Raw genomic sequence first — 12,867 nt, 5'->3', positions numbered from 1 at the left:
GTGATAGATAATAATAACAACGATATATCAGGCTTTAAATAAAAAATTTTATTAAATTATAATTTATCATAAAGTAACCATAATTATAATCTCTCTAGACAAAAAAAAGCAATATTTATGCAAACATTATATCTTTACTTGCTTTCATTTAAAATGGTTGTGATTTCTCGATAATTCCTATGTGCTATTTAATTTAAAATATATTTAGAGTTTTGTTTTTGATTTAATAAATTCAAACAGCTATCAGGTAATTAGGAATTTCATTTTTAATTCTTATCTATCTACATTTTTAACGTTTTATAATTTATGATTTTATACGTATTAGGAAAATAATTTAAAACTTTTAAATGAGAAAGGAATTAGGTATTCATTTGGCGATTTTCCAGCAGTTGAATATGATTTTCTATATATGCGTTTGAAAATAAAAATTTCAGTTTTAAATTAAATTTTAGGATTTTTAACATTATGATAACTATCAAAAACTATTTTTACTAACTTAATTTTAACTAATTAAACTAAAACAAAAACTATTTATTTATCTAAAACTTAATTAAGCAGTAATTTTTTTCTTTAAAAAAAATTCTTTTTTTTATGTGCTCATAAAAATAGGCTATATTCGGCACAATTCAAACATAGTCGGATTTATCTTTCTAGAAAAGCGTTGCTTTCACATATTATGTTTTTCTGTGTTGAAATTTAGTCAATATCATCCAATTTGTTAAGAAAGAAAACTTTTTTTATATAAAGAATATTGTTCCTATCCTATAGTTATTCCTTTCACCTATAGTTATAAAATTAAAAAGTCGTTCCAAATAATTGCATACTTACAAATCACTTCAATTTCTTTTGTCACTAACAATGGAGAGGAATTTTTTTTGTATGCATACATAATGAAGAAGAAATTTTGCTTGCACACCTGCACTGTGTTATTTCTTTTGATGAAACGCGCAACATCCGTGTGTTACTAGACATTGTGAAACATATTCACACTTACTGATGCGCATTCATTAATATATAGAAATGCATGTAACTATCTAATAGAAATATTTAGTTTCAATTCTATGTTTTTTAAACATTAAAATTATAAGAGTAACTTGGCCAAGTGCTTGAAGTTGGAAAACAAATAGGTATTTTCTCTTTACATATCACCTAATATCGCCAAAATCGTTTCACTCATCAACGCAATGATTCATTAGAGATAATTCCATAGTAGCAGTAAATTGTCATTGTATTTTTAAAATTTCAGTTTCATAAAATAAATGGCATATATTTTTAAAAAAGTATCTCATTAAAATAGATATAAAAAGCGGAGTTAGATATAAAAGTTTGAATATTATTACGGTAACTTCGAATGATTTCGAATCATCGTAACAGGGAACTATCATATATTTTTCAGAATATATTATCATTGTTCGTAGTTATTATAAAGTATACAGAATTTAACTTCATTGATTTATTGGTTTTCAAAAGTGCAGAAAATAACCATAACACGTAAAATCTCAACAGACACTATTTCATAATTTCCTGATTTATCTTTCAATACAATTCAATATCCAAGCATAAAACGATGCAGAAGGTAAGAGAACATTGCGAATGAGAGTTAATATGCACTTCCGGAAGAATTTATCAGTTTAGGAAAATTGATTTCTCAAAGAAAAAAAGATTGCTTCCATTTCCTTATAGGTTTTTAAATATTATAAATAGTCCACATACCACTACACCAAGCCATTTTTTGTAATTAAAATATTAAAATATGCATTGCATATGTCTCTAAATTGTGTGAGCAGGGATAAAATATTTTAAAGATAAAAAAAATTTTTAACATATTTTACTAAAAAGAAATAAAAGAAGATCAATCATAATATATTTCAATCAATCAGATCATTGCATTTGGAAAAATAAGTTTAATAGTTCAAATAATATTAAGCAAGTCTCCGAATGAAATGCATTTTCTCTCCCGCCATTTGTCTTTAAACTTCAATACTTTTGATTAGGTTTCATACAACGAAACATATTATATTTAAGATTTATCGAGCTAAAATTCTTTTCAAAAAAAGATAACATTTTGAATATTTGTTTAATTCCATAAGAAACAATGAAAGATTAATAAATAAATTAGAAGTCAAAACTGCGATATTTGAAAAATCCTGGATTCACGTTTATAAATAAAAGAGAAGAAACCTTCCTCTAAGAAGATTTACCTTCCTGAAATTTTCATTAAAGTAACAGTCTGTATATGCAATAACATTATATTTAAAATATATAATTCTGATTTTTTTTTCAATTAAAATTTTCTCTGAAATGTATTTTTACAATATCAGAAATTAAACTTTATTTTTTAAAAAATCTAACGTTATGACAAAAGTATTAAATACAACCTTTACTAACAGTTATACATTGAGATTGAAATTTTTTAACTTTTTAGATAGATAATAACTAAAATATTCGTATAATCAAAAAATAAATAAAATTTCGCTTATAGCTTTATGAATTTTCAACTTCTACTAGTTGAAGATTCAGAAAAATATTTTTTACAAATATTATTTATCTTCCAATTCAGCATAGCAATGAATGTAATTGGTTCATACAAAACAATTTTAAAAGTATAAACAACAATAAATTCCAAATCTTCTAAGAAATGTAGCATGGTTAGAAAGGAAACTCATTTATGTTTCTTTTATTTCTACTTCAAAAACTTGAAATTATTGCCTTTTGACATTTTTCCTTAACAATGTTTGTTTCTAGAGTAAAAATTTAAACTCTTGAAATAGAAATAATAATTTTTCCCGTGCATTTATAGTACAAGGTATAATAATTACTCTTACTAAAAATATAGTAATTTTCTTGCAGTAAAAAACAAGAATCAAAATCTGCAATGAGAAAATTATTAAAGTCCCTTTTCACTTATAAATACTTTCTTATTAAGTGCAAGAGACCTATTTAAAATTTACTGAAACTCTTTCCTACAAAAATTCAAAAATATTTAAACTATCTGAATTCTTAAATTTCATTGTTTTCCTAATTATTTTTTCCTTTTAAAATGGTAACATTTCGCAGTCTCTGAAACTGCTTTTATTCTATATTAATATAGATTTATTTTAGGACAAACAGAATAACGTTTTTGGATCTTTTTGAGGAACTTGATAAAATTATTTCATAAATTCGTATGCTTCGCACTTCGTCAAATTTATATTACATCATATAATAAAGTGAAATAAAAATTGGTTTATTATAAGTGCTCTCATGTCTAATTGTAAGGAAGATATTTTCAATTATTATCCCATTTTGAAAAAAAAACAATGAAAAGAAAGACATACGATCTTTTTCCATAGATTGCAGATCGCTATATATCGAATTTCCATCTGGAATTTGTAATTACATAGAGAAAAATTACTATATATTTTTCTTCTATATGTCGAAAAAAATTTCGCGCAAAACAATTATCTATTCTCTTGTAGACAGAATGCAATAATTTATTTTATTCATAATGAAGAAACATAATGTTCCAGATTAATAACCTGGAATTTGTGTCAATAGTTAACATGGTGCCACATAATGACCTTTGACTTAATTTGAAACCTAATATGGAAGAAATTTGGTAAGCCCAAACAATATTGATTACATTTTTATCTATCTCAGAAAAAACTAAAACAAATTAACTATATAAATGAATATCAAGAAATTAGAACTAAAATTTTTCATCTTAAAAATTTTTTGAGTTTCTCTTTTAAACATTTAATGCATACAATTTTACAAATGTTACATATAAAACACGAACTAAGCAAAAAAAATTAATGGCATCATTAGAAAAATTATCATTTATAAAATTAAACCTAATAAATTGAAATTAAAAATTTTCGAATTTCTCTAAAAGTAAATACTTTTTTTGATATGTCGACATCAAAAACATTCACAATAACATCAAAATATTCTGCAGCCTTTTTCGAAGTTGAAGTTTAAAAAATGATTTCTTTTCATTTGATTTATAATCAGTATAGTTGAGAAAAATAAAAATGGATTGAGTTAAAACTAATCTAATGAAAATTAAAAAGGTTTACAATGAAAGGATTTAAAAATGAATGAATAATGTATCTATTGATGAAATTGTTAAATAAATGAAGCCCAAATTGCTCTTTTTGTTTTAAGATGAATTTTTTACAATAATTCAACTAAACGCATTTTTTATTACTTTTGGAAGTTTAAAACAGGGAACTGTCAAAATAAATAGATTAAATTTTATTCGCAATTTCTGTATGAATTAATTACCAATTTTGATGGTTGATTTATAGTTAGTATTGATTTGATTATCAAGGCATGATCCATAAAACGGTGTTGCTGAAACAATTCAGGCAGAGATCATTCACTAAGGGTTCAACAAAAAATAAATTTTTCAGTGGAAGAAAATAATGAGAATCAATAAACGAAGAAAGTTGTTAGAACAATTATCTTGCAAGAAAGAAAAACAATATCAGAATATATTTTAGGTAGAGTTTTCCCATCCTGTTTTATTTATTGAAATATTTATTAAATCAATAGAAAATACTTTATTTATAAATGTAATTCCTTAAGAAATAATTAAATTTAGAGAAGCAATAAAGGAATTCTAAATGGAAAATTGCTCTGTTAAGTTTCACTGAATTACTTATCTATACAGTCGGCACCAGGAGATTAGGTGAAGGCTTAAAAATTCGATAAAATTTACTTTTAAGATAATGTAGAGTGAAATAATATTTTTGAAATTTTTCTCGAAAATGAGAGATGGGGAACAGGTGATTATTCATCAAGTATCTGAAGTCATATGCTTTGAAAAAAAAAGGAAATTGGAAAAATCAACTTAAATGCTAGGAAACTCTGTCGAGGTTTTTTCCTCCGTAGAGAATGTATATATATATATATAGTTATTGAGATATAGTTAAAAGATAGGAGGAAACAGTACAGGCAACCACTGATGAGACATGAGCTTCATATTAAAAAAAACTATACAAATCGGACCGTTGTTTAGGCTGAGTGGATTAACTCTTAAAGTTTTTTTGCCTAATTATGTCAGTAATATAAATAAACTTAAAACGCCAATATCCCCATATCCAATAAAAATCTAAACTACTCAATAGGTTTTCTTCGAATATTGTTCACAAATACAGTGATTACATGAAGAATGCTATTGACAATTAATTAAATGGTTACTTTTATTAATTACAATCTGTTTCCTTTGGATATGCACAGTACTGCATCGCAAAACAAAATGGTGGCGAGCAAAACTTGTTCCTTAAACAGAATTTCAATAAGCCAAACATGGGAGAGAGAGAGACATTTAAAAAATTTGTTTTACCTTATTGATAGTGAAAAATGTTTTTTTACTTAAAAATTATTTTAAAATTTCCGGTTGCTGAAAATGTATTCCGAATCTTGACTCTGCTTTAAACGGTCGATTAAGTTCTCAATTCCCTGTCGAAAATATTAACTTTCGCAGGCGTTGGTTCGAACAAAAACAGGGGCCTGATACAAAGATTTTTTTTGTGGGGCCTAAATTATTACGGGATTAAATTTAGGATAGCGGCTTATGTTTGGTCAGAATATCTGTTGAAAGCATTACCATATTTAGGAAAAATTGCTAAAAGTCTATTGATGAAACCATTGGAGAACATGTAATATGAAACGTAACAGAACTATATTAGAAGGAATGTAAGAAATAACAATTTACATCTTTAAAGTTAACCAAAATTTTATAGAATAAAACGCTTACTGTGAAATTTGCAAATTATACAAATAACTGAAATGAAAGAAATTGAGAATTGCATTAAAGTGAAATTCTGAAGTATAATAGTATTTTGACGACATACCAAAGGAGAAAATAGGTTAAAACTGTAAATTACAATTACATTATTATAAAAACCTTTTTAGCAACAAAAAAAATCATGAAAAATAATTGGTTTCTGGCTATTTAAAAAGAGCAGATAAAAATGACTGCACCTAGAACTTTGAGGTACATGAAAAATACCATATTTCTGGTAAAACAAACATTAACAACACTTACTATAAATTTTACAAAATATAATTTATAAAATAGCATAAAAATGAAGCATATTTTAAGAAATTTCCGAAGTAAATATGGATACATTTGCTGTCCGAAAAGAAATATGAAATGCAATATGAGATTATCATAACTAATTATAGAGATTTTCATTCAAACATCTAAAAATAAATGCTTTCTTTAGCTTTCAAAACACAATTAATTTATTTAAGCACTTCTTCTTTTGAACATCAAGTTATTATTTATCATTTAAAATGTCTCTATAAGAATTATCTCAATTCAAATTTGTTCTTTTTTTAGGAAAAAGAAAATTCTATTTTAAATAAGAAATAATATTCACTAAATAGATTTTACTCTCAATACTTACATATATGGCACTCACGAATGTACTAACCTGTCTTGCCATTCACTAACTAAAATCCATGCGATACTAATATTTTAATGCAGCCACTCTGTACTAAATATTTAGGTTCAGTAAAACGTATTCTCTGTTTGATAAAGTTTGACCTGGCATTATCTTAAATCATCTGTCAATTTTACTATAAAATGCTTTTTTATACAAAATTATTAGATTAACATTTCCTCAATGCTAGTAATGAATATAAAATAATAAATTAATCAAGTAAAAAATTAATTTTAAATAATCAATTTTTAGAGCCTTATTCTCACAATGTTATTCGATATTCTATTTTCAGATGAGATACCTTACATTTGCGAGATGTCTTCTTTTTACAGTCTTGTGTATTGTCAGCACCAAGTCCAAAGGAAGGCGACCTAGCGTATCTAAAATTATGCCAGTATTGGAACTTATGGAGCCCGAAGGCGCCATGTATGACCCGAGTCCTGAAGATATTGATGAAGGGACTCTTAAAAATCTTCTGGGCAACTTTTTCGATTCGCAGGTAATGAGCTCAGAACAGCCATCAGCTTTCACATTGTCTCCCAATGGCACAGTAAAATTAAATCTGAAAAAGACACGGTCTGGTCAGTTTGTACCACAAGGACCTTTGCCCAAACATATCAAAAGAATGCACCTACAATTTGTGAAAATGGCCGAGGGAAAACGGATTCACTTAAAGATGGGAAACAAAATGAGAAGAAGGTTTGTATTTTGTAATTTATTTTTGCAGTATAATTAGTTCAGTAATTATACTTTATTTTTTCTGTATAATTCGTTCAAATTAAAAACTATTCAAATCAATTAGAACTATCAAATCAATAATTAAAAACAAATTATCAAAAAATAAAATATAAATTCATTTAAAATACAAAATATTACATTGTCAATGAATTCATACTCGCAATTATAAATTGAAATTAAGATGATTATTATTATATTGATAAACAAAATCAATCTTATTTGCAAAATTTATTCGTATAAATTATTTACATATAATTATCTTAACGTCACTAATGCTTATATTTTTATTTAAATTTCTTTTAAGAGGTATTAGCAAATTCTTAGTCTGTTATAACTAGCTCTTTTGAAATGTAATTTTGTACCATTAGCAAAAATATATTAATAAAGAATAAAATATGTACGCAAAAAGCGAACAATAATTAATACACAAAACACTGTAACAAAAAGATAGAAAATATTTCGTAAACTAAGTTCTAATTATAATAATAAGCGCTTTCTTAAAATTTATTAAAACTTATTTTGGAAGATACGAAAGTCTTTCTATACCATTGATATCATGAATCTTACAGAAATTCTTAAATAAATACTGTTTCTTTTAATATGCAGCATTCTATAGCATTTTCGAAAATTTTCATTCGGACAATTTAGTTTAGAAAGCAGCACTAAAATTTCCTCATTAACAATGTAATAACTTTTTATTTATTTAAAATCTAATAGGTTGTTTTTGAAAAAATATAACTCCGGATGCATTTCAAGAAAATAAAATTTGAACAGAAATTTCCTCATACATAATATATATTAAAATATAAAAACGCAATATTTTTCTATGAATCAAAAAACATAATGAGTACATCGTAAAAAAATTCTTAAAACACAGAAAAATATTCAACACTGCAAGATAAAAATAATTTCTATTTTATACCATTTGAAACTTGATAAGTTAATTTTTCTTTCACTGCAAATCGTTTCAGAAATCTGATTGATAAATGTTTTCTGTATAGCCAATGGCAATTATTCATTTTTATTTTTCCTTGCCACTTTACTATCTTTAACATTACTTCAACTCAGCAAATAATTATTGATATATTCCATGGAAAAAAGTTGAAGTAGCAAATTTAGATGCAATTTTTTAAACTTTTTAGCTTAAAAACTTCGTAAAATTAATTTATAGAAGATAAATAAACAAATCACAAATAAGTAAATATATTAGTTGAGGAGACCATTCACATTATTTAACAAAATTTAAGGTTGCTTTATTTTCATTGTGGGAAATTTAAATTAGCGATAAAGTAATTTTAAAAATCACCATATAAAACTACAACTATATGAAAAAGTGCTTAAAACATATGATAAAAAAAACATTTTAACATTTATTTGGAGTTTATTATAAAATTAGAATTTGTGATAAATAAAAAGTTGTGGCGAAAAAATTATAATTTGCTAATTAAGAGCAATACTACAACGAAGCTTTTTCATGATAGATTCCGGGATCTATTATGGTTGCAGAGTTATTGCCCATTATTGCAGAAGTGGAAAGATTTAGGACCTCGATTCTGGCCTCGATTCTTTTTGGAGAATTCCTGCGCTGCTCGTCAGTCATGCTCTTTTCCCCGTGGAATGGTTTGCAAACCTCACAAATCAGTGAATAAGGTTCTCTTACGATGGCACTGCCAGAACTGGGATCAGAAAAAGAATTGCAATTGGCTGAAAGTGCAGTATCCCTTGGTCACTGAATGCCAGTGTGGCTGTTAATGGAATGGTGAGTGCTTGAATATAAGAGTAAATAATCATTTCTAATTAATTTCAGCAATTGCTATTATAGACCAAAATGATGAAAACAGAAATGTAAGATTTTATTATTTCTCAAGTGTAAGTATACTTTTTAATTTATTAAAGAGAAATTGTTAGCATTCTAGAAACTATCATACATGTTTAAAATTGCTTGTAGAGTTGTCAAGGCATCGTCTAATGAAACTTTATTTTACAAATTTTGCTTCCGTTTTTAGATTCTAATCAGAAACAATAATTCCCAAATTTATGAAACCCGCCATTTCATATTATTCTATTATAAGTAGGAAAGGCAGTTAACTTGCATGGGTTTTCCTTACAGAGAAAAAGTATCTTCAAGTTATGTAAATCAATTGATCTTCTAGCCAATCAAGCTACTAACCGTTGCACAGTCTAATTGTATATTGAATTTTTATACACAAGCGTCTCTCATTAAAAAATAACATTTAAAAGTGAGTAAAAGTATATAATACTGTAATTTGTGCATAAAAGTCTAAAAAAAAAAAACTTTGTCTGATCAGCATATTTAACAGAAACTTGGGAGAGACTGATTAGTTTTCCGTTTTCTTATAAAAACGAGCAAATAATCTAAAAGATTTTTCCCAAAACATTAGGTACATATTTTAGGTTTATTAGGTACATATTTTTCAAACGATTTCTAAATGTTTTAACATTACAGCAGCCTAATCTTGAATGAAAAGCTTTAAAACTTATACAAAAATTTCATTTACCAACATTTTTTTTATTTAAATGTTAATTTTTCCTGAATAGCTTCCAAATCTTACCAAAAATGGAGAAGCTGCGTTCGTTTTATATTTTCCCTTCTATTCCAGATTAATATATAAGTTATCATTAATATAAAAACAAGTACTTACCGAAAATGATAATAATTCAGAAATAAATCAGTGTTTGGTAATTATCCAAATATAAAATGAAAAAATTTATCATAAAACAAAGCATTTAAATAACGAAGCGTCAAATCGTATGTTTCACCATGCCTATAATATCTTTTGAGTACGTATACTGTTAAACTGACGATGAGACGCAGCACTGACTGAAATCCTGTCGTTTCCCTTCGTCATCAACTCGGAAAATCTGATCCAGAAGCAACGGGGACAACGAACAGATAGATGCTATAAAGCACACGCCTACGCATTTGTATTTTGTGAGTCACGTGAGTTTCAAATGCAGGATGGCTTCGGAGAACGTTTTGGGGGAGACTAAAAGAGGGGGCTGGCACATCTTGATGGATGAATTTTCATGCAACAGTCTGGCAATACAGACAGAATCAATCTACCGCTTTACTGCTTCTAATCTGATCCAGAAAATTTCATTTTTATGGAAACTCAAGAAAAAAATATTTGATCTAGTATTAGTCATATCTCCATTTTTGAAGTTGCTTATTTTATTATTAAACAGGAATTCTTTTATCCACAATATTTGGAAAATATTATTTCAGATCCTTTAAGGACGGTGATTTCATATCATAACTAGTTTCAATTAGTGTTCATGTGAAGCGCGTTAAATATGTGGCGCCAATAAAATTTTGGAATGTCATCTCTTAAGAAAGAAAAAAAAATGTGGCGTTACAGAGCAACCAGAGACAATGTAACATCAGAAGTTTAGAAGATATGCTCAATTGTTACAAATTTGAAACCACAAGAATTTTTTTATTGTTATCTAAAGAGAAAGTCCTGCCGACTCTGATAAATAACTTCCTCTATTATCGATTCGCTAAATTAGCTAATAAATTGCTACATTTACAAAGGAAAAAATGTTATTTAAAACAATTTAAAAGATTAAAAACTGTACTTTTTTTAATCAAAATTTATGTCTGTATATTACGACTTCCGATATTCAATAGTATTAATAGAATGAAGTAACATCTATATATATATATATATATCAATGACATTTAGAAAACAGTTAGTGGCTCTCAATATGTCATTCTATTATTAATAACTATTTTAACAATCCATCCTTTAAAATTTCTCTGAATACGAAGTAACAGTATATAAATAAAAATAAAAATAGTATAATCAACTGACGTGATAATTGACACTGACAAATCAAGCTAATAAATGCTAAAAACTTCTAAATATAACAGTATTAAAAGCAAATTTATAGCTAAAATATCTTTACGAAACTTCTGCAGTTATTAAGCACATAGTTTTTTTATAGAAAAATATGAAATTAATTTTTTTATATATAAGAACGAGGGGAAATTTAAAGAAATTACTCAAGTAAATGTATACATATTTTATCAACACATAAATGCAAATGCTAGTTATAATTGCTTTATAAATATCTCTAGTATTTAAAAAGATAGAAGAAATTGATACTTGAAATTTTTTTTATATCATGCTCTAAATTTGCTGTACTGAAGATTGTCAGTTTTAATACAGATTTAAATATTTATTGCAAACAAAATAGAGAAAGTATGTGTTTTACCGAAAAGAAATTTAAAATAAATGATTTAGAAAAATCAATTCCATTTTGCTTCAAGATTATTTTTATTCACGTTAAAGTCAAGGTTTTTATCACTTTACTTTATCAGCGAAAGGAAAAATAGAAATTCTTTATTTTTATTAATTAATTTTATTCGTTTGATTTAACCAAATATAAGCTCATTTCATGTATAATAAATAGCACATATCACAACATTATTTAAAAAGCCCATTTCAGCATAAAATTTATTTGATAATGAGTAAATTAAGTGCAAACTTGAAGATGCGACAAAGCACTATTAATAAAATGAAAAAAAACATTAATTGTTTTTAAATAATTATTAAATTAGTTATTATTTATTAAATTATTAATTATTAAATTAGTTAACTATTTTATTAACTAAATAAAAAAAGAAATTCTCCACAGCGAGTTTCAACTTTTTCCACTCTTTGGCGTGACTGCCTTATCGTGGCAGTACTGCTGGAATATTATAATAAAACGATATGTTGAAAAAAAGTTTTGTGGACAATTAAGATAAGCGTCAATATGGAGCTTATGTTTTATCTTATAGTTAATAGTTTGTATTCAAAATTTCTATTTGTTTTTGTTATTTCGTTTTTTTAAATATAGGAATGACGCCTTTCAAGATGCATTGTTGAAATGGGAATTTTGCACAAAGCTTGAACAATTCCCGAAGATTCGGTTGACTGCTGCAAGCCGAAGAATGTGGAACCAAGAGAATACTTTTGGCGATCTATTGTTCGAGTATTACTTGTTGCAGCTTTAAATATCGCGGCCTTTCAGTAGTCAATTGTCTGTGCTTTTGTAGCGAGCATTTATGACTAAATTCTGTGATTCGATATTTTTATATTTGCGAAAATGAACGAGGAACGATTTACTTTGATGCATTAACTTTTCTTAAAAGGGAAAGAAATTTTGTAGAAAACATGAGACTGGAACTTATAGGTAATGAAGTACTTTGAAAAAATTATTTTTAGTCCATTGGTATCCTATATACATGAAACATTTAAAATTAATTATTAAGTTATATGCGTTAAGCTATTAATTACTGCTAAACGAACAAAATAAAACATTGGCAACCATCTATTATTTATATATAATATTCATTTTTAAGGCCAGTGAAAAACTAAGTTATTAAAACTATTAACAAAATAATTATATTTTCCCAATTGAAATTTGTGAAGACTCTTAAAGTAATTTAATAATTTTAAACTAAAAGTATTTCATGATCTCTAATATTATGCTTCTAAACTTTTAAATATCTCAAATAGCAAATAACAGAATATTTTAGACCATCCGCTTTAATTTTCTCAAGCGCACAACCAGCATTTTTCTTAACGTTCTGATACTATTTATGAGGCATTCATATTTTTCTCTTGTAACAATTTTGAATAAGTGATTTTAAATGTTCTGATGATAGAATTTACTGCTTTACTAG

General features: G+C 26.2%; 1 protein-coding gene and 1 long non-coding RNA gene across 2 annotated transcripts in view; one reads left to right on the top strand and one right to left on the bottom strand.

Moving 5' to 3' along the window:
• The window catches only part of LOC129968688 (uncharacterized), a 30,977-nt gene extending 20,950 nt beyond the window's left edge, over window positions 1–10,027 (bottom strand). Inside the window, exons 1-2 of the long non-coding RNA XR_008784439.1 lie at window positions 9,836–10,027; window positions 6,741–6,996 (exon numbers count right to left, since the gene is read on the bottom strand). This is a non-coding gene — a long non-coding RNA (uncharacterized LOC129968688). The remainder of the gene's footprint in view (window positions 1–6,740; window positions 6,997–9,835) is intronic.
• Window positions 6,937–12,436, top strand: LOC129968682 (noggin-2-like). Its single transcript, XM_056082825.1, has 3 exons — window positions 6,937–7,133; window positions 8,654–8,931; window positions 12,039–12,436. The coding sequence occupies exons 1-2, from the start codon at window positions 6,937–6,939 to the stop codon at window positions 8,922–8,924; spliced, it is 468 nt and encodes a 155-aa protein (XP_055938800.1). The 3' UTR covers window positions 8,925–8,931; window positions 12,039–12,436.
• Window positions 12,437–12,867: the final 431 nt, after the last annotated feature.

Source organism: Argiope bruennichi, chromosome 1, assembly GCF_947563725.1.
Source record: "Argiope bruennichi chromosome 1, qqArgBrue1.1, whole genome shotgun sequence".
In the NCBI taxonomy this organism is placed as follows: Eukaryota; Metazoa; Arthropoda; class Arachnida; order Araneae; family Araneidae; genus Argiope; species Argiope bruennichi.
This window is presented reverse-complemented; position numbering and strand designations above follow the sequence as displayed.

Coding starts and splice junctions, on each gene's coding strand:
- LOC129968682 (XM_056082825.1), top strand. CDS start 6,937: ATGAGCTCAGAACAGCCATCAGCTTTCACATTGTCTCCCAATGGCACA. Junction 7,134..8,653: donor GGAAACAAAATGAGAAGAAG/GTTTGTATTTTG, acceptor TTTTCATGATAG/ATTCCGGGATCTATTATGGT.